We start from the raw sequence: 23010 nt of genomic DNA, 5'->3' as shown, positions 1-23010 counted from the left end.
AGTTCATAACCCTCATAATTTATCAACAAGCGCAAAAAAGTGTCTTACTTGAGAGTAAGTGTGAGTGAGAGTGTGTGTGTGTGTGTGTGTGTGTGTGTGTGTGTGTAAATCCTACCTAATAAAAACAGTAATATGCAAATTGACCGCACCTTCGCTACACCTAAGTCACGCCCACCAGACCCGCCCACCAGCCAAGCCACACCCAGCATCCAATCACAGCTAGTATGCAAATAAACATGACCAAGATGGCGGGTAATTTGCATACATAGGCACCCAGAGCTGACCCATGCTATTGGAGGCGGGGAGCTGGGTGTCCGCTCCGGCACCAGGCCTAAAGCCTGCGGCGGCGGCTTTTGGCCTGGTGCAAGAGCGGACCCCCTGCCATCGATTGCAGGGAGCTGGGGGTTTCTTCGGCCTGGTGCACGAGCGGACCCCCTGCCCTGCAATCAATCCCAGGTAGCTGGGAGTTGCTTCAGCCTGGTACACCAGCGGACCCCCTGCGATTGATCACCTGGGCAGGGAGCTGGGGGTCTGCTTTCGGCCTGTGCAGGACCGGACCCCCTGCGATTGATCGCAGGTTGCTGGGGGTCTGCTCCTGCCCAAGATGCTTTCGGTCTGGGCAGGCCTGGGCAGGGGCTGAGCTGGTGATCATAGGGAGCTGGAGGTCCCCTTCCCAGGCCTAAAGCTTCGGCCAGAGGCTTTAGGCCTGGGCAGGGCCCAGCCCTCCATTGGTGTGAACTATAGAGGAAACACCTTTTCTGACTGCACATTGGCTAAGCTTCCTGTATGCCACTGGTAATATTCTTAGTAACTTGGGTAATAAGAATCCAAAAAGGTGATCTAGGGTTTTTCCACCACACTTCTGGAGAAAAAAACGAAGGTCCGCTGCTGGAGGGGCTAAGAAATATCATATCCTGCCCTAGCCGGTTTGACTCAGTGGATAGAGCCTCAGCCTGCAGGCAGCAGGGTCTGGGTTTGATTCTGATCAAAGGCATGTACCTAGGTTGCAGGCTCCTCCCTGGCCGGGGCCCAGATCAGTGCTCATGCAGGAGGCAACCAATCAAAGTGTTTTCTCTCTGTCTTTCCCTTTCTCTTCCACATTCTCTAAAAGTCATTGGAAACATACCCTCAGGTGAGGATAAAAAATAAATAAAGAAATGTCATATGCTATGAAAAACACATCTTGAAAATGCCTAAAGAAAGTTGTCATTTTTTCTTGGTGAAGGGACTGGAGTCCGTGTTGATGAAAACACCTTGGTGGCTGTGGTGACTGACAGTGGCTGCAGCAGTGGGGTGATGGGGCTGGTGCCTTCCCCTGACCAGCCCGGTTGCCTCCCACAAAGGGAGGCCAGACTGCGGCTTAGGTACGCTCCCTGTGGGGCGTGGGCCTAAGCCGTCAGTAGGACATCCCCTGAGGGCTCCAGTATGTGAGAGGGGGCAGGTTGGGCTGAGGGACCCCTGACCCCCAGTGCACGAATTTCGTGCACCAGGCCCCTAGTAAACTTATAAATGGGAAGTGTAAGAGAAGGAAATACATGGACTTGCACCTCTGAGCAAGCAGCAGTAATGTTATAAGAAATTTCAGTTTTAAAGCCTTCAGCCCCAACTACTTCCCTGTTTTTGTAGGGACATGAGTGGATGTTTAGAGCTGTTAGATTATTATTTTGTGGCGGGCGCGGGGGGAAGGATTTTTTTTTTTTCAGTCTTTCCTGGTGACCAAACCTTAATTTTTAAGAATAATATATTGACTTATTAAATGGAAGCATTGTGAGTTTGAGGGATTTCCAGAGGAATGGAGATCTTTATTGTTCTCGTGTTAAAAACTTGCTCACCATTGAAGCCCAAGGAATACCTGTTTTCAAATACCCATCTTTTCCATCTCATCGTTATTGTCAAACAATGTGACTGGAGAGTGTTGATCCGGTGTCTTTGTTCTGGGATGTGAAGATCACTTGAAAAGAACTTTTACAACATTAAAATGAAGAATTTAAAGAATTTTTAAAATTTAAGTATTAGGCAGTCCAGAAAAGGTGAAGAAGTTGTAATCTGAAAAACAAAGGTGGAAAGTTTCCTAAAAAATAAAAGTTTGGATTTTTGTTGTTTGATGGATAGTGTGCTACATAGCATCCAAAGTTATATTAAAAAAGTATTTCCACTGTTTGTTTAAAATAAGCACTTGAGGGAAATTACATGGCAGCTCTTTTCCTCAAAAGTAACCGGTTCCTCTTTGGAATCTCACGTTTAGGACCATGTTAGTACCCAGGGTTTTTGCTCAGTAAATCCTGATGGTGACTTTCTGTAAAAGACCTTTAAGTGAGATTGAGGGCTGTGTAGGTAATAAAACATTACCAAAGGCTACAAAAGTAAATTAATTCTACATGTTCTCTTTCATGACAGAGAACAGCATTGGTTCTGTTATCTTTTTAAATAAATAAATGATTTTTGATAGGTATTTAATATTTCTTTCCTCCCTGCTGATCCTTGGACAGAAACCATTCTTTATATTTGATGGACTATTTTCAGAAAAATCTTAACAACTATATAATAATTATCTAAAATTGTACATTTAGAATGGAGAAATTTAAATACTAGGTCTCAGAAATCTGAAAAATAGCAGAGAAGACTGGATTTGGAAAGTAAGATCTGGAATTGCTTGTCAAATTCTGAAGGTATGAAGAATAAATGTTTCAACTTTGGATTACAAAACCCCATTTATGATTTTAAAAATACACTTGAAATAAAATTATTAAACTAAATTTTGGTTTAGTGATATTGCTTTGCATTTCATTGTTCTTTGAACATTATAAGACTTTTTTTTTTAAACTTTCAGTTTATTGCTGAAAGTTTGATGTGAAGCTACAGCATATCTCTAAACTTGACCAGAGAATTTTTTATTTCTGTTCCCCTGTACAGTGATTCGTGTTCTAGTGAGGATTTTTTTGCCTTAGTTTAAGACTGAATGTATGGCTTTTATAAACATGTGTCTGGAATATGTATAGCTTTAGTGAATTAAATATAATGGGCCCAGTTGAAGTGAAAAGATATATTTGTTAAAATGACGTTGGTCAAATAAATTACCCACTGGTATATAGCCAGAGTCGCTAAAGGTTTAATAGTTGTCTTTTACTTTATTTTCTTCCATTTTGTAGCAGTATAGTGCTACACACCAGAGTGAATCTATAACCTGTGACTTGAGTTTATTATAGTCCTAGGAAGAGACCCTGAAAACAAATTGCTAAGGATTCTGAATTCATATATAGGCATTCCTTATCTTTCTCCTCAGGGGTTCAACTACTAGTACAATCTCCACAACTTGAATGGCATTGAGCATTCTGTAATTCCTGCCAAAATTATCACTAGTTAACGCATTATCAGGGCTCCCTTGCACTCCCAAGAACTGGTAATTTTAAAGAAAGTGTTGTTTGTCTTTATGTCTATTGAAGGATATTGTTTAAATATTCTTTAAGTACTTTTTGACACTCCCCATAATGGAAAAATTTATCAAATTAAACCTACATTCTAGATGGCAGCTCAGAGCATAGCAAGAAGTCAGGGGTTGAATTCCAGTTCCAATCTGGTTTGATTTTGTTTCTTAAAAATGATTACTGTTACAAGGTTTGAAAGCTGGTTTTGATGTGAATAGCAAATTGTGTATATTGTGACTAATGCATAATAGCCTGTCTTAAGAGAGGGAGGTATTGTTAATAAACAGTGCCAAATACACTGTGCTTATCCACAAATTAATCTCTGAATGTATGTTACTTGATAGCTCCCTCCTCCTCCTGTGTGATGGTTCCAATGCCTAGTAAGATCCTTGTGATGTTTTGTATGGCTGTAGACTTTGGTGACATGTAAATAATGTGCAAAGCAAGTTTTTATGATTAAGGAATAAAATTTATTGAATTTTATGATTGAAAGTCAAAATTTAACATGTATGAACAAAACAATAAAAGAATATACTCTTTTCATGGACTATTAAAAAAATCATCAATCTGATTTTTTTCTTATAAAAACTATTTTTTTACCTCAATGCACAAATAATTTTTTTTTTCCAAAATGTCTCAGTTTCCACTTGAATGTTTTATTTTGTTGGTCATTTATGGTCAATTTCCTCTCCCTCCCCATATACCCTTCATTATTTAGATCATTCTATTTCAAGAAAGTTTTCTTGAATTATACTTTTTAGTATTCTGTTGCATTGCTTAATTCAGGGTCTTCTATTTTATGAATGTTGGCTTTGTTTAACCTATCTTCTACATCTTAAATGTCTTCATGAATTCTTATATAACCTTCATTTATTTTAGATTTTATCTTTTACTTTCTATTTTTAATACTTATTTTTATCCATCCTTGTGATCTTCTAGTTTAGTCTTTATTTCTGAAATATTTATTTCTAATTTTTTCCTGAATTCTATCATCTCTTTCCCCTGCATGAGAAAACATATCTCCTATCATTTTGTTAATTTCTTTTAACTCACTCTGAGATAGTAGGTTGCAGTTTTAGCTCTTTTGTGGCACCTCTTTGTGGCATGCTTTCATTCTCTGAAGGAATATATTGTGCTCCATATTTTCTTTCATCTTATAACTAGAGGCCAGTGCATGAAATTTGTGCACGATAGGGTCCCTAGGCCTGGCTGGCGGGGCCTTCCGCTGCTGGCCAGGGCCTTCCTTCGTTCCGCACCGTCCCCTGGTGGTCAGTGCACGTCATAGAGACCCGGTCTCCTGGTCAAATTCCCAAGGGGACACTTTGCATATTAGCCATATAGATAGATAGATAGATAGATAGATAGATAGATAGATAGATAGATAGATAACTGTACACACACACACACATATAACTTAACTATTGCTTATCTTATGTGAAATTAATTTTCCTGAACTTTTAGGAAGTATTGAACTGAATACAATTTCTAGCTTCACCCTCAATTTCTAGCTCCCTCATGTTTTCATGAACTACTTTAATGGCCTTGAACGTGTTCAGGTATCTTGGCTCTGTTCACCACATCCACTTTTATCTGAACCTTCTCTTTCTTTTTCCCATATTGTCCCTGTCCTGCTGAATTTGAATTCTGCTTTCAAAGGTTTGTCTTCGTCGTGGAGCATTGTTTTGGATGAAAGCGTCCATTTGTTAGATTCAATGTATAAGACCCAGAGTCCTGCAGGACCTTGCAAACCTTTGCCCTCACTTGCAAATCAGATTCTAGGGAGCTCCCGGTCTGCTCTGGCTCTGTTCTTGGATTGGCTGTGAGTACCTGCTGGGGATTTGGGATTTTCCTCTCAGGTCCATCTGGTATCCCATTGTTCCCCCTGCTTCCTCCCATCCAGATAATGATCTCACCTACTTGTCTTTGGAGTTTTATGGGGATACTTTGTCCTGATTGTGTTGTGCATATTGACTGTACATTTTGGATTATACTACCTTAGGGGAAAATCCAGGTAGACTAATAACTATACCTCTCCACTTCCACCATCTTTCCAGAATGGTGACTGGGTACTGTGTAAAGCTCCTCAGTGACTTTCCAGCACGGCCAGGGGTGAGTCCCAATTGCTCTGATGACCCTTTCATGACCCTTAATTCCTCAGGATTCTGCCTCCACTGCTCCTTTCCTCCCACTGTTCTGGTCTCCCTGGGCAGTATCAACCCTCTTCAAACTCCTATCTACATGAGGATGATCACAGAATCCCAAATGCTTTTCCTGACATCAGACTCATATCCACTACATGGGCATCCCTAGGGGAGGCTTGAACCTAACTTGTTCACATTCTCTCCTCCTTTGGGTGTTCCACAGCTCACTTGTTCCAGCCAGAAACCTTGGTAGCAGGCTCAACTCCCCTCCTTCCTAAGCCCCAATACCTAATCAATCACCAGGCTAATCCATCCTCATGGCTACTTCTGGGGATACTGTGACTTATTAACTGGTCATAAAAAATTTACAGTATTCTTAACTAGTCCTTCCATTGCACACCTTAACACAGTTTTCATATGACAACAAAAATGACCTTTCTGGACACATCCTTTTCCTTGCTTAACAACCATGACTGCCTATCTGATGTTCTTAAACTAAATCGCTCTCTTCCTGAGATGGCTTAGGAGGACCTGCATATTCTGATTCTATTTAAATATTGTCTTTCCCATGTCCGTCTCACACCAAAATCTAATCACCTAGAATGTCGTTCAATTCCCCTAAGGCCTTGGCACAGACTGTTCTTAACTAAAACATCTTCAAACCTACCCCTGGCTTCCCACAGCTAACTCACCTTTAACTTCTGTAGGTTCCTAATGTCATTTCATGTCCTCTCTTCCCACCTCACCTACCCTCTAAACCTCTGACACCTTTATTCCCACACACACAGAAATGATCGAACTACTTGCTGGGAAAGGAGGATGCATGTGCAATCTCAAGTACTAGAACCTCAAAAATTACTAGCTAAAAGTAGTTGGGGTGACTGATAAGGCAGCTGGGAGCTCTTGACTATCAATCGATCCTAGGTTACCTTAATGACTATGTTAATCCAGAGTTGTATTCTCCCTCTTGACCTTATTTACATTCAATAATATTTTTATAAAAATATACTTTTATTGATTTCAGAGAGGAAGGGAGAGGGAGAGATAGAAACATCTATGATGAGAATCACTGATTGCACACCCTCTACGGCGGATCAAGCCCCAAACCAGAGCATGTGCCCTTGACTGGAATCCAACCAAGATCTACTGATTCATAGGTTGATGTTCAACCACTGAGACACACCAGCATGACCAATAAGAATTGTTTAAAAGTAGTTCTCTTTGTCGGCAAGACAGCCAAAATGCTGGCAAAGTCAAAAGCCCAGCAACTTTATATGTTCTGAAAATCAACTATTCTGTACACAGCACAATGCCTTGGGTTCAACTGACCCTGACCTCAAAGTACTTTTGATGAATTTACAGACCATCTGTTTCCCCTAAACTGAGAGGGTCAGGGTAGGGGCACGTGCAGAGGACTCCAGAAACTGAGACATGCAGAGCTGCCCTTGAATTTGGAACTCCACCCGGTACACCCCACTGAGAATCTTTCACAGCAAGACCGAGCCTGGGACCTGAGTTTTCCTCCTCCGGCCCCGCCCCCGTGCGGGCCGCACGCCGGCCCCGCCCCGCCCACCCCGCTTCCCACGCTCCCGCTTCTCCCCCCCCAGCCCCGCCCCAACCTGGCCCCGCCCCAATCTGGCCCGCACCAGTCTGGCCCCGCCCCCACGCTGTCTCTCCCCCGCCCGCCCCGCTTCCCAGGCTCCGGATCCTCCTCCGGTCCCGCTTCCCGGTCGGAGCAACGTCGCCTTCGGGCGGAACGACCTGGAGCGGCCGCCCAGCGGGTGTCCCGGCCCAGGTGGCTTCCGCGTCAAGATGGCTGCCGTGCGCCGCCCGCCGGCCGGGCCTCTGCTGCTGCGCGCCGCGCTCTGCCTGCTGTGCTGGGCCCCCGCGGCCGTGCGCGCCGTCCCTGAGCCTGGGCGCTGGGCAGCGACGATCAGCGACGTAAGTGGCGCCTCTTAGCTGGGCATCCCCAGCAGCCCGGCGAAGTAGGGCGGCAGCCCCTCCTCAGCCGGTCAGGGAGTGGGGCCGACGGGTCGGCCCGCGCGGGGCCAGCTGCCCTGGGGGCCCCGTCAGGCCTAGTTCGCGGACCGCATCCGGCCGGGGCGCTCAGCGGCGTCCCCACCGTCCCCCGCTGCACCGCGAGGCCACTCGGAGAATTCCGGCTCAGTTCCGGCAGAAGGAGAGCGCGCGCCACTTCCGCTTTCTCTGTAAATGGGAGGGGGGCACGCAGGGGCCGCCCACCTTCCTTCTGGGGCCCCTGACTCCCGCAGTCCTGGGAGCGTTTTGTGGGAGATGGAGCTTTGGTGGTGCTAGTCTGCAGGCCGCAGTCTGGGAATTTCCTTCCAGGACAGGCCATCTGAGCACTTGCGTCCAGTAGATAGAAGACGTGATGTGGCGGGATGGGCACGGGGAAGTGCAGGGGTAGCATTTTGGAAAGTCTTGCCACAGAGGGCCAGGAAATGGAGGAGAGGCATTATCGCTAGATGAGATGACTCGTCCAATGCAGATTGACGAGTATTTTCTACACCCATGGAATGGGGTCCCAAGTTCTAAAGGCAAAACTTACATTTTGATGTTCTCAACCAGAAAAAGAAGGTAGTACCAGAGGCTATGCTGCCTGTAACATAAGAGCTGCACAGAGGTACAAAAGTAGCTATTTGTCTGAACCTTTACGTAACCCAGGGCAACCATTTCTTCCTGGACCCTGGTGGTTGGCGCCCCCATATGTGTGGCACATCTCTTGTATTGAATTTCTCTGATCAGTAAGAAGCAAAACTCAGAACCATACTCAGGGCTTCTGTAGTGAATGGGCAGTATCATAAACTAAGACAGTACACAATATTGGAAGTGAATCAGCTGCGTACAGGTTGTTAAATGACTTGGCCATATCTCTAAAGACCTTTGCCAAGTGTACTTTGGATGTGCAGACTCCAAAGGCTTTTCCCTGGGTCCCACATAATTTGCAGTCCTCGGTGACACGGGCCAGGAGACGTCCAGAAAGCCCTTCTTTGCAAAGAATCGGCTGATTTTTCCCCCCATTTTAAGTTGTCAGGACTTGTCCTTCAGGACAGGAGAGTGGGCTTTCTTTCATTTGTACTACAAATCCATCAAGAGACAGTTGTTTTGATTGTAGAGGTCAGCAAATAGATTAGAGCACCTACTGTGTGCCACGCACTGCACTGGCCATTGCTGTTGCAAAGGTGAATTTCAGACAACAGCCCCTTCTCTCAAGAAGCGTATGCAGTAAGGACAGCAGTTGCCTACATGGCAGCATTCTTGGGATATTACTGGAGCTCTGAGGAGTCCCCCAACTCCGCTTTCTGGAGTCAGTGGCTGGCTGGTCTTAAAAGATGACTAGGTGTTACCTTGGTGAAGAAGGAGGGAGTAGAGCAGCAGCAGAGAAGGAAATCCATGGTGTTTCTGCTGAGTGGTGTTCTGTCATGAGTGTTACAGGGGACTCAGGCCACCATAAGCCTTCTGTGTCTGAGCTTGGCCTTGAGCCTGATGCCAGGGTCTACACTCAGGACCTGTGGGATCTGGGACAAGTCATATCAGTGAGTGAAGTGAGCTGGGTTCGGGACTGGAGCGGTTGGTGGAGGGTGCAGTGGACTACAGGTTACGTGCCCTTTGTGAAGTGGGTAGTCGCCATTCACTCTGCTGGGGGATAGTCTAGAAGGCACAGAATGGCCAGGTCTGCTTTTTTAAAAGTTAGAATCCATATTTTTATTATGTCATTTGATTTAAAACTTTGTGGGCTAAACAAACTCCATTTATAAATTGGATTATGCCCCCCAGGCCATTAGTAGCAACTTTTGGGTGTGAATGAGGGCGAGCCATTGAAGGATTTTAGACATAAATGCTAATCACTGTGGCTGGTATCTGAGGATGAATTCTCGGCTCAGATCTGGAGGCAGAGTACCAGTTACATTATTGCAGAAATGTGGGCAGAAAATGTCGAAGGCCTGAATTAGGGCAGTGGTAGGAGGAATGGAGAGTAAAAGCTAAGTTTGGGGAGTGTTTATGAGATAAAGTAGGCATGTTTTGGGGGGTAGGTGATGGAGGTGAGGTGACTGGAAGGAGCCATGGCTTGGGTGACTGGTTGGCATCACCTGCAAGCAAGGTGGACAGTGCAGGAAGAATTGATGAGGAGCAGAGAGGAATGTGTCTGATTTAGGGAATGGTGGTGTGGAATGTGTGCTGGACATCCCAGTAGACATGACCTTTAGGCAGTTGGATATGTGGATCTGGCGCTCAGAGGAGAGATCTGGGCTGTGGGTTTTATTGTTGATCCGGCCTGGGGGTTCTATTATTTATAGTTATTGTTGTGGACACTATGTTGGAGAGGGTGGAGAGGTTTTTCATGAAAGAGCTGCCTGCCCTATCTGCTTTCCTTTCATTCCTAACTACTTGTTAACACAGTCCCTTCACACAGCATTTTTATTCTTGGTTCAGGGCAAACATATAATAACTAATTAATACATTATTTTGTTTTAATTGTGGGAAAGGCTGTGAAGAAGAATGGGTCCCAGAGACCACATAAGGGAGGGTCTGGCCTGGTTTGGGATATGGTGATAAACTTCCCAAGAAAGGGACTTTTGAACTTGGCTTTAAAGGGTAAGAAGGAATAGATGAGGTGAAGACAAAGTGACAGGGATAAAGGCTTCTAAGTAAGTTTTTTGGTGGAAGGAGTATCATGAGAGCAAAAGGAATACCATGGAATACCATGCTGCAGCGAAGCTGAAAGAAAGGTTCCAGAAGAGGTGGGTGGCCCTGATGATGGACGGTCCTGTGAGCTGCAGTGAGAACTGGTCTGCTGTAAGCACACAGTGGTGAACCATCACAATGTAGAAAGAGGGCTGGTTGTTTTATCAGAAGCATGTTCACATAGTACCAACCGCAGGTGTGCAGGCAGGTCCTGTGTCGGTTTGGCAATACCTCTTAGGTATTGCTGGCCCCTGGCTGGGATGCTGGTGGCAAGGACAGTCTGGAACCTCATATCAACTATAGGGAGGAGATACATAGGAAAGGGTTTAAGCAAATGAATGATGTGATTAGAGTTATGGTTTTAAAAAATAATCACTCTGGTCAAAGGGAGGATGTCAAGGATTAGAGCTATATATTTCACAGGGTAAAGCTATATTCTTAAATAGTAGAGTATAATTTAACATGGTTTTCTATATTTTTCATTTTAGAAATCAGGACCTTTGATATTTAGGAAAATTATGTTTAATTCCACTGACATCAAGTTTTCTGGTAAGTCTTATAAACTAACTACCATAACAACATATCATAAACGAGTAACATATTATAAACTAATACATTAATTAAATGTAAGCTAATGTAACATGGTATTACATATAATAATAAAAGGGTAATATGCTGATTAGACCGGACGTCTTCCGGACAAAGCCGCAGGGGTCGAGGCAGAGGCAGTTAGGGTCAATCAGGCCAGCAAGGGAGAAGTTAGGGGATGAACTGCCGGCAGGTGAGCAGTCAGGAGGCGATCAGGCCAGCAGGGGAACAATTAGGCGGTGATCAGGCCAGCAGGGGAGCAGTTAAGGGGCGATCAGGCCTATAGGGGAGCAGTTAGGGGGTGATCAGGCCGGCAGGCAGAGGCAGTTAGGGGTGATCAGGCAGGCAGGCAGGTGAGTGGTTAGGAGCCAGCGGTCCAGAATTGCGAGAGGGATGTCCGACTGCTGGTTTAGGCCCAATCCCGTAGGGACATCCTCTGAGGGGTTCTGGATTGGAGAGGGTGCAGGCATGGTTGAGGGGACCCCCCCCAATGTGTAAATTTTGTGCACCAGGCCTCTAATATTTTATAAAACAGGAAAATGTTTTGTTTTTCAGTGGTTGTAACATATTAAGCGTTTCTTTTGTTTCTGTCAAGTCTTGCTTATTTTCAAGAATGGCTTTTTCTGTTTCAGAAAATGTAATAATGATCATTCTTTAAAAATTATAATTAAAGTCTAATAAAGTAGGCTTTAGCAAAAGGTATTTGACTTCTGTTAAATTTGACTCTAGATCTTAGCTTTTAAAACTAGGTAAATTTCTTTTATGAATATATGAAATGTCATGATTGTGATAAAACTTTTATGTCCATCAAAATTTTCTAAATATACATATGATCATAGTATAAATAAAAATTTTAAGACACTAACATTTTAACTAATACTTTAAGGCTTATGAAAGTGAAAATATCTGTTAGGGACTGTGTTGTCTATGTAAATACTGCTGTGCAAGGATGACCAAGTCATAGGTCTTGAGGTTTTCAATATCTTTAATGGGTTTACATTGGATCATATTTACTGTGATCCAACTCCTCTTGGTGTTTCCAGTAACTTGACTGGGTAAGTTTTTTTGCCAGGGTTAAAGTTTTGAGATTGGGAGTATTATTTTGTTGGGTAACACAGATTGTCTTGTTGGGTGAGTCTGCCATACGTGGGTCTTTGCTGAGGGAACTGGGCCAGCCATCAGCTATAAAGCAGAGGTGGTTCAAAGCAGCCTGGTGATATCAGATCATCAGTGGTGATAAGAGTTTGTAAGAGGAAATTGAAGTGCAAGGTGGGTGAGGAAAAAATTTTGGCATCTGATTGCTTTAATGAATTCATGTCTCAATGTCTAGACAGAGAAGAAATTACGTGGGGGGAAAGTTATATGGACCAGTGAAACACAGAATTTTATTTATAAAAGAGTCAATATGTAATGTCACAGATCAGCCTAAGAGTAGACAACAGTCAAGACATCTAAAGAAGGATTGAGGAGCAGAAGGAGTTAGGAGCAAAAGCATAAGAAAATGAGGGTTTAGTCAGGCGAAAAATCTGGCAGTGTCCAGTAGTATCAATGGAGAGAGGTCTTAGTGAACTCTGACTGTAGCTGTGTCATGTGGCTGGCAGGTGTGGATGTAGCATCCACCTGAGCCTCCTGTTCTGGTGCCATGCTCATCAGGCAGCTTTCTCATCACCATTGGGCATCCAGGAAGGCATGCTGAAGGGAGATAATTAGTTTTCAGTTACTATTCGTTTTAAGTGAGTTATTGAATTCCTGTTCAGCGGTCGCCAACCTTTCGGACCTCACGGACCATCAGTGGTCCACGGACCACCGGTTGGCGACTGCTGTTCTAGTTCATACATTTACATTGGTGGTGTGGTGAAGGCGTGAGATGAGTCTGAGTCTGTGTTCTCACAGAGCCAGATTTTAGTGCCTGAAAGCTAAGAATTGGTATCTTTAGTATGTGGCCATGCAGTTTGGTGGACCAGATGTCTGACTTCCCTTAGGTGACCACTCGTGCTGCTTCATTTAAGATGTAGTCATGAAGTCACTGTTGAAAATCTATCAATGAAATTCACCATATTAACAGAATGAAAGAAATACACCATATAATCATCTCAATATATTCAGAAGAGCATTAGAAAAAACTCAATACCCATTCATGATAAAAACTCTCAGAAAACTAGAAAAACTTCCTCAATCTGATGAAGGGCGTTTATGAAAAATCTATAGCTAACATACTGTCAGTTCTCTCCAAATTGATCTATAAATTTAATTCTAATCAAAGTCAAAGTTGACTTTTATGTAGAAATCGACTAGCTGTTTCTAAAATTTATAGGTAAATACAAAGGGCCTAGAATAGCTAAAACAATTTTGAAAAAAAGCAAAGTTGAAGGGATTTTACTATTTGATTTCAAAACTTACATAAAGCTACAGTGATCATAACAGTGTGGAACTGGCATAAGGAAAGACTTGTAGAACAAGGAATCAGACTAGAGGCCCAGAAATAAACCCATATGCATAAAGTCCATGGATTTTCAACAAAGGTGTAAAGATAATTCATTAGAGAAAGGGTAGTCTTTTTCAACAAATGATGCTGGAACAACTGGATATCCACACTGTGAAACACGGACCTTGGATCGTGGACTTAGAAGCTCTATCCCTGTCTCTGTCCTCCCCTCCTGGTCCCATTTACAAATGTTAGACTGCTGATACTGTCTCACAGGTCACGGAGGCCTCTTAAACTTTTCTTTCCATGCTTCATTTTGGATATTTCTGTTGCTTTGTCTTCAATTTCAGTGATATTTTTCTTCTGCAGTATCTAATCTGCCGTTAATCTCATACAATGAACTTTTTATTTTGGATATTGTATTTTTCAATCTCTACAAGTTTGGTTCTTTTTAAAAATATCTTATTTCTCTTATCAGTATTTTCATGTTTTTCTTTACATATTTGAGCATGTGGAAATATTTACAGTAGCTGTTTTTACATTATCTGCTAATTCTGTCATTTACATCATCTTTGTCATATTGACTGATTCATACCATGGGTATGAGTCGAATTGTCCTGTTTTTTAAATCTAGTGGGGTTTTTTTGGATGCTGAATATTGTGAATTTTGCATTCTTGAGTGCTGTGATGTATTTTATTTCTTTAACAACTTTGTTCTGGCAGACAGTTAAGTTTCTTTTGGGTGAGTCTGCCAGTTCTGTCCTTTCCAGTTTTATTTTTAATTCTTTTAGGATGGGTCTGGAGTAGCCTTTACTCCAGGGCTGACTTAGCACCACTTCTCAGGTGTGATCCTTCTGTGTCTCTCCCTGGTGCTTGGCGTATTGAATGAGGCCTATGGACTCTAGCTCATGGAAACTCAAACAGTGCAAGCCCTATGTGAACTCAGAATTATGGGATTTCTCCCTGTGCACGGGCAAGCTGCTATGCAGCCAGAGCCTCGAGGGGATATTTGTGCAGAGTTCTTTCACTCCTTCTATGAGTCGCTCCCAACTCTTGGGTGCTCTGCCCCAGAAATCCTACCAACCTCAGCCTCTGGACATCAGTTTCAGTTTCCTTTGGTTACCTTCACAAAGCTCACAACGGTACCTGCCTCCTGGTACTCATGACCTGTGTAATCCCTGCATTATATCAATGTTGATCTGACAAGTAGAATATGGCAGAAGTAATGGCATGTCACTTATGATGCTAGGTCATAAAAGACACTGTGGCTTCTTTGCCCTCACTGGTGATATGCTGCCATATTGTGACAAAAAGAGCTTTGTCTTATTCTAGACTTAATTCTTTTCAGTTCTGTGTAATATTGTTACCCTCCTTCTGGAAACATCTATATACATAAAAAGTTAATATGCTAAGTGTCCGACTCTCTGACCGGTTGCTATGATGTGCACTGACCACCAGGGGTTGCCATGACGCAGAAGTTGCCATGACATGCATAGAGAAACGACACCGCAGACCTGGTGACCACAAAGCAACACTGGACTTCCCCCAAGTGGGACACAGGCCCCGCCACCACTCCAGAGGGACAGCCCACCAAATCACAGCCAACGCTGCCGAGACCCCATGGTGCAAAATGCAGCCCACAGCCCAGCCCGGAAATGGGCACCTTCACGAAGCTCACAACAGTAATGACATCACGTGGCAATGGCCAGCTTCCTCACCCTAGTGACAGGCCATTTAACAACAAATGCCACTACGGACCTGGCGCCCATAAAGCAACACTCGGCTTCCCCTAAGTGGGACACTGGCCCTGCCACCACCCCAGAGTGATACTCCACCAAATCGCAGCCGATGCTGCTGAGACCCCAGGGTGCAAAATGTGACCCGGTGGCTGTGGGCAGCAGGTAATGATGTCACGTTTTTATTGACATTCTGAAGCTGAAATGGTTGACAGAATATGTCTGAAGACCAACTATTGCCACTACGTATCTCTGAAGCCAAAAGAAGCCAGCACCATCGACAGAATGTATCTGAAGATCAGCTGCTGGCACAACATATCTCTGGAACTAGAAGAAAGTTACCTTTGGAAATAGTATATCCTATATAATAAAAAGCTAATATGCAAATTGACCAAACGGTGGAACAACTGGTTGCTATGGCATGCACTGACCACCAGGGGACAGATGCTCAATGCAGGAGCTGCCCCCTGGTGGTCAGTGTGCTCCCAGAGGGGGATTGTGGCTCAGCCAGAAGCCCTGAGCCGGGCTCATGGCTGGCGAGTGCAGCGGCGGTGGCGGGAGCCTCTCCCGCCTCCATGGCAGTGCTAAGGATGTCCGACTGCCAGCTTAGGCCTGCTCCCCTAACGGCTCCCTGACTGTGAGAGGGTGCAGGCAGGGCTGAGGGACTGCCCACCCCCAAGTGCACAAATTTTATGCACCGGGCCTCTAGTCTATAAATAATATTAAAAACTAGAGGCTCAGTGCATGAAATTTGTGCACTCGGGGAGGGTTCCTCAGCCTGGCCTGTGCCCTCTTGCAGTTCGGGAGCCCTCAGGGGAAGTCCAACTGACAACATGCTGCGCTTGCCAGCTGTGAGCCTGGTGTCTGGCGCACTGACCACCAGGGGGCATTTCCTGCCTCGAGTGTCCCCCGGTGGTCAGTGTGCGTCATAGCAACCAGTAATTCCACCATTTGGTCAATTTGCATATTAGCCTTTTATTATATAGGATATATCTAAATATGTGATTCTTTGTCCAAAAAATGAGCACATTCATAAATTAACTGAAGAAATTTTGGATATACTTGATGGAGATTGTCACACCTATTTGAGTGATGATTCAATGAATGATGCTGAAAAGGAAAATTTTCCCATCAAATTTCTTAATAGTATTACTCCTTCAGGAATGCTGTGTCATAAATTAAAATTGAAAGTAGGAGCAATCATCATGCTACTGAGAAATCTTAATAGTAAAGAGGGTCTTTGTAATGGTACTAGATTTATTGTCACAAGATTGCGACATAATTGAGGCTTAAGTATTAGCAGGATCTGCGGAAGGAGAGGTTGTTCTGATTCCAAGAATTGATTTCTCCCTGTCTGACACTGGCCTCCCATTTAAATTAATTTGAAGACAGTTTCCCGTGATGCCAGCATTTGCGATGACTATTAATAAATCACAAGGACAAACTCTAGACAGAGTAGCAATATTCCTACCTAACCCGTTTTCGGACATGGTCAGTTATATGTTGCTTTCTCTTGAGTTCGAAGAACATGTGACATTAAAGTTAAAGTTGTAAATACTTCATCACAGGGAAATGAGTCAAGCACTCCGAAAGTGTTCTTACTCTTAACGTGATATACAGGGAGATATTAGAATAAGTTTAATCAATTTATCAGTCATTGTTTTTATCAATGTTTTTATATTTTTGATGTTTTTATATCATCTTTTTGTTTTTATATCATGCTTTTGTATTCATATCATGTCTGTTGTTATATCATATTATTTATTTCTTAATGTATATATTATTTTCATGTACATTTTAATTTTCTTTCACCTCTGACACTTCTATTATAGAGAAGGTGAATAGCAATATTAACCTTTTGCACTCGATGTCGAGTGTGACTCGACACGGTTAGCATCGGTAGCAAAGGGTTAGCGAGTGCAAAGGGTTAAAATACTTCTTTTAATTAATTTCCTTTCAATGTGCATGAATTTGTGCACCAGGCCACTAGCTTAAAAATAAAGGAAAACTCCCTAGCAGAGCATAAGAGCCCTTGTGAATTTTCTCCAGTTTCCCCAATCTGTATTCTAAGCATAGCAAACTGTTTTCAGATGGGCCTGCTTATGCCATTCACTCATTTTTCCTGAGCATTTGCATGCTACTCTCCCATCCTCCTTCTCACCTGGCTAACTCTGGCTACCCCTTCACATTACAGATCTTCTCCTCCAGCAAGCCTGCCAGCACCCCATTCTTCATGCTCTCCTGGGGCTTGTTTAATTGTTAATCTGCTGTTTCCCCAATCCTCTATGTAAAGGAGAGGAGCTGTTCTAGATTTCCCATTATGTCCCTTCTTGGCACACAAGGGGTGCTTACTCAGTATTTTTTGAATGACTCAGTGAAGAGAACACTTAGAGTGAAGTAAGCAGTGTTAACATATCTGGCCACTCGGTTGATTTTAACACTGGACTTAACATATAGATGAAATGAACAGTAGTATAGCAACTTTGGACTAACAGTAATAATTTAATGAATTTACTGTTTCATTTTGCAGTGACTTTTGGAGAAATTAAGTAATGTTTTACTCATTGTTTTATTGAAGTAGCCCATTTTAAATTATATTATTAAAACCTGAAGTTTACATTGGAGTATGTATATTATTATTATTGAAAAATGACTTTCTTTTCTTCAACAGTTAAATCATTCTATTGTCAAGAGCCTGTGAAGTTTACCATAGAGTGGTATTTGAAGCATTATACTTGTCAAAATGACTATGCTAAGCTGGATGTAAGTAAAACACAATTTTAAAAAATTATATTTATTGAAGTAATATTAATAACATTATATACCTTTTAGGTATGCAACATTATAATTAGACATATGTGTACTCTATTGTGTGTTTACCACCAAAGTCTGGTCTCCTTCCATTACCATATATTTGACCCCCTTTGCCCAATTTGCTCCTCTCATCCTTTCTCCCCTCTGGTATCCACCATACTGTTGTTTGTCTGTGAGTTTCTTTTTGATTATTTTGTTAGTTTATTTGTTACTTTTTGGGTTTTATCCCACATATGATTGAAAACATACATTTTTTTTGTCTGACTTATTTCACTTAGCATAATACTGTCAAGATCCATCCATGTTGTCACAAATGGCAATATTTCACTCTTTTTTATGCTGAGTGGTATTTCATTGTATATACATACATACCACATCTTCTTTAATCAAATCATTCATTGAAGGACACTAGGTTGTTTCCATATCTTGGCTATTGTGAATGCTGTGATGAACACAAGGGTGCATATATCTTTATGAATTAGTGTTTTCATATTTTTGTCAAATTATCCAGAAGAGGAATTTCTAGGTCATATTGTAGCTCTATCCTTAATTTTTTGAGGAACCTCCATACTGTTTTCCATAGTGGCTGCACCAGTTTCAAATCCCACCAACAGTGCATGAGAGTTTCCTGTTCTCCACATCCTTGCCAACACTTGTGTCTTGTCTTTTTTATAATACACATTTTAATAGGTATTATGTGATATCCCATAAACACAAGTTTTTGATGTATATAAAGCTGTGAAGGAAAATTATGAGCATAAAAATTAGCTCATCAGGTGAAGAGGCTAGAAATATAGATTATAGTCTTAGAAATGCCACAGATTAATTTTGGGCCTTAGGTAATACATGCTTTAATTCTATCAAAGCATATGCTTTCTGAGAAGAAGACAGATCTTTTCATTTCCTTGTATCTTATGAAAATGTTAGTAAACTTTAAATCGGACATGTAGGGTCACATGTAAACAAAAATTTTATTTAAGAAAGTAATGTAAAAGTTTCACTTCATTAAAAAATTAGTAATAGGGCACCTAGAACTTATGTGAGTTACAGGTAGATTTAATTTGAGCAGATCTCAGAAAGAAGTCAGAGGGAAAGGAGCCATCAAGAAAAGGTGCGGGGAGACTCGGGGGTGGTGGAGCTGTGTGAGAGAGGAAGAGAGGCCAGGCGGGATTTGTCCTGCCCTGGCCCTGCAGCCTGAGCCCCTGAGCCCTCATTCAGGTATTTCTTTCAATGATGCCCCCCATGTTTTCTTTACAGATCTATGTTCTGTTGGCTCCTAGTTTTTTTGTTTTTGTGGGTTTTTCTGTTAATCTTCACCAAGCATATTTTTTCCATTGATTTTTAGAGAGAGTGTCCCAGTAACATCCTTTTTAGCAGGCTTTGTTTGTTTGTTTGTTTGTTTGTTTGTTTGTTCTGGTACAGGAGCCAATCTAGAATTGCATTGCATTTCTGTAGCTGTGGGGTCTTTTTCAGTCTTTCATGACATGACATCGATATATTTGAAGTGTACAAGCCATTTATTTTCACCAAATGTCCCTCAATTTGAGTACTACGGATGTTTTGTCATGATTAGATTTGGGTTATTTTTTGGGCAGGCATACCAGAAAATCCTGGTTCGTTTCATTTTTTTATCAGGGAGTTTCTGCCAGGTTTCGCCACTGTAAAGTTACTACTTTTCCTTTTGTTATTAACAGTAATTTGTGAAAAAATATTTTTATTTTTATAATATGTTTATTTATATTAATACTAGAGGTCTGGTGCACCAGATTCATGCACTGGGGGGCAGGGAGAGGGAGGGGGTTCCCTCAGCCCGGCCTGCACGCCCTCGCAGTCCGGGACCCTTTGGGGGATGTTCACCTGCCAGCTTAGGCCCAGGGGATTGGGCCTAAGCCGGCAGTCAGACATCCCTCTCGAAGTATGGGGCTCTTGCAGTCCAGGACCCCTCGCTCCTTACCACCTGCCTACAGTGGAGGTGGGAGAGGCTCCCGCCACTGCCGCTGCACTCACCAGCTGTGAGCCTGGCTTTTGGCTGAGTGGCACTCCCCCTGTGTGAGCGCACTGACCACTAGGGGGCAGCTCCTGCATTGAGCATCTGCCCCCTGGTGGTCAGAGCGCATCATAGCAACTGGGCCGGTTGCCATTTGGTTGATTTGCATATTAAGCTTTTATTATATAGGATGTATCTGCTTTCTTCATCAATCCTGGTTTTCACATCCTTGAGTCTTGCCCAATAAATCAATTATTACTCTGATGTTTGCTACATGGTGATTTTCTGATCCATGTGTTCTCCCACATTTATTAGCATTCTACTGTGAGGATGAACGCTCTTTGCTCCTATCTTACCTATCTGTCAATGGGCTGTAACCTGTTATTTTGCTCACATTGTCCCATATTTTGCTAGTGTAAGTCCACCTACCCTTTTCTTGATGACTGGGAGCTGCCATTAGGTTTTATTCCTATACCTAGGAGGGAAGAACCCTAGGTCCTAATGAGTAAATGAGTGTCCCCTGCATTCAGTCAGGTTTGCACCTTTGCTTTGTATTGCTAAGTATCTGGTTTGTCTTTCCTCCTGGTTAAATGCTGCTTTCTCTCTCTGAGATCTTTAATACTTGGGATAAGATGGAAGTAGCCCCAGGACAAGTATTATGTATTTCAAAACACCTTAATCACTATCATACTGTAAGATTATGGTTGTGTTCTGTATTACTGTCTCCGGGCAAGCACAATTGAATGGCTAAGATATTATGATCCAACAGTTTTACTTAAAATTATATTCAAACTTTTTTCTGTATTTTGTTCTGCATATTTTCAAGTGCTCCAAACTGAATATATTTTAGTATTATTTAAATATTAAATTATATTGGTCTTCTTGGTTAATAAGTGTGGAAATAAATTATAACAAAATTTTATCTTGGGTAGGAGCTGTTACAAAAGCCTGAAAGTGTTGTCAAAGACTTTTGTGTTGATTATTTCAAGAACATCGAATGTTGGACAACAAAAAATGAAAACATAGATTGCAACAGTGACTTACAGGTGTTTCCCTCATTATATGTGAGTATCTTGTCCTGCCATGTTAATAGAGATTTATTTTACTCCTGGTGCATACAAGTATCAGCCTAAACTCTGTTTTACCAAAATTTTTATTAAGGTGCTTAATTTGTTAAATTTTAGGCTTAGCTCTTTGTGAATGTGGTAGCACATAGTAAGATGTTGGCCCCATTTTCTGTTTCTTTGTTCCCCTTTACGACAACGTCATTTCATGATGTGCTGTCAGTTCATCTCTCTTTTCTCCACTACATTGTACCACCAGAACCCCACCAGTCAAGGTTACCAGTGACCACGTTGTTCAATCCAGTGGTCTGCTCCTCTTACCAGTCTGTCAGCATTTAACGCACAACACTCTCCTTCTCTGTGCACTTGCTCCCTCCCAGGGTGGAAGATCAGATTCTAAAATGTCACCCTCAATCATCTCTGGGTGACATTGAGGCTGTGGGTCATTTTAACTTATTTTTTGCTCTATGAATTATGAAATGAAAATATGTCTTAGTAAAAATTTTAAAGGGATTATTTTTAAATGTTATGAAGTGTAATAAACATATAATAAAATGTGCTTATCAGAAGTATATGGCTTGATGAATATTTTAGCACCTGGAGCTCCCTTTTAAGTTCCTAGTACTGTCCCCTACCATAGCCACTATCCTGATTAAGGGAGTTATTTTTCCAAAGCAGGACTTTGTCACTCATGTTTGGGCTACAGTGAAATTTGTTTTTTGATGTTCAGCTTTTAAATTTTTACTTTTTTTATAACACATTTTTTTCTTAATTGTTAAAATTATTTATCCCCATAAAAACGCAGCAGTATAAAATGAAGTTATTTATTCTTCTTTCCAGAATAAAGAACTAATTTCAAATATTGGAAATGTTTCAAACCATGAAGAACAAATGGTAGGTCATCTTATTTGTCTTTAAATCAAATTATATGCATAAGCTATATAGTAAGACTGAAAGAATCTGCTGATGGATGGAGCACTTGGAGAGTGATATAAAATAGGGTTATTAGAATTGGGAAAGAAAAAAGAACCTGTATTTAAAACAATATATTTCCTTACATATGTCTATATGAATTTTATACAGACTTGTTTCTGTGTTTGTTAAAAATCTCTTTAAAGTTATCATTTAAGCTTAACTTCTATGTAGCCTTTCTTTTTCTTTAAAAAATAAAATTTGCTTTCAATTGCCCAAGACAGCATAGTAATGGGCTGGTATGTATCGTCATTAAGGATGCAAAGAAATAGGTAGAAACCATGAGTGTAGCATGGAGGGGAGAGAAAATTTGGTATTTCGGGGAATTGCTAAAAGTCAGAAGACCAAGAGGCTGAGAGGGTTAGAAAGAGTTGTATATAGGAACCGAGCGGAGTTAGGAGAGCTTAATGCTTGCTTAATGGTTGTTCATGTTTCTGGTTTTCTTGCACCATCTTAACAAGTAGCCGGATGGTGGAAAGGTTTTCACGCGGCAGGGGGTGGGGCACACACTCTTTGCACTAACTGCCACAAGTGGAGGAGGAAGAAGTGAAAGGGAAGGACAGGAAATATTCAGCAAGGAGGAATGTGAGAAGTTTGGCCCAGTTATGTGGGGCCTGAAGGGGTCATAGACATTGCAGCAGCAGTTACAGTCCCCAGTGCGACTGCTAGTAACTTAGTACCTTGAAGAATTTAAATAATTTAGCCTGTATATGGAATCTGAGTCATTTCTCACAATGTTATCTGACTTCTTCCTCCCACAGTTCAATTAAAAAACACATTGAAAAACTGAATGCTTGGTGACATTTTGATAAAGTAAGGGAAGAGAAACTATTTGGATGGTGATAGTAAATAACACATAGAGTAGTAACATTAAGGGAAACCTGTAGAAATATAAAAAGTAGAAAACCTTAAGGAGTGGAAAGGACCTCTTTTTTCCTCTTCCATCCCTTTGGGTTTGGAAGGATGGTGGTAGAAAACGGGGGATTGCTCTGGCCAGTGTGGCTCAGTTGGTTGGAGCACCCTCCCATACACCGAAAGGTGGCGGGTTTGATCCCTGGTTGGGGCCCATGTTTGGAGGCAACCAATTGATGCTTTTCTCTCTCTCTCTCTCTCTCTCTCTCTCTCTCTCTCTCTCTCTCTCTCTCTCTCTCCCC

The 23010-nt window shown here is 42.2% G+C and overlaps 1 protein-coding gene across 3 annotated transcripts in view; it reads left to right on the top strand.

Annotated features, from left to right (window-relative positions):
- The first annotated feature begins 7215 nt into the window (after nt 1–7215).
- TMEM87B (transmembrane protein 87B) overlaps nt 7216–23010 on the top strand; it is a 42730-nt gene continuing 26935 nt past the window's right edge. For all 3 annotated transcript variants that reach the window (XM_079792043.1, XM_079792044.1, XM_079792042.1), the window contains exons 1-5: nt 7216–7507; nt 10759–10819; nt 17691–17782; nt 20753–20884; nt 21725–21778. In XM_079792043.1, the coding sequence (XP_079648169.1) occupies nt 7379–7507; nt 10759–10819; nt 17691–17782; nt 20753–20884; nt 21725–21778 (468 nt within the window). In that variant the 5' untranslated portion in view covers nt 7216–7378. The remainder of the gene's footprint in view (nt 7508–10758; nt 10820–17690; nt 17783–20752; nt 20885–21724; nt 21779–23010) is intronic.

Source organism: Cnephaeus nilssonii, assembly GCF_951640355.1.
Source record: "Cnephaeus nilssonii genome assembly, chromosome: 15".
Taxonomy (NCBI): Eukaryota; Metazoa; Chordata; class Mammalia; order Chiroptera; family Vespertilionidae; genus Cnephaeus; species Cnephaeus nilssonii.
The sequence above is the reverse complement of the archived record's forward strand: the minus strand, read 5'-3'. Positions and strand labels throughout refer to the sequence as shown.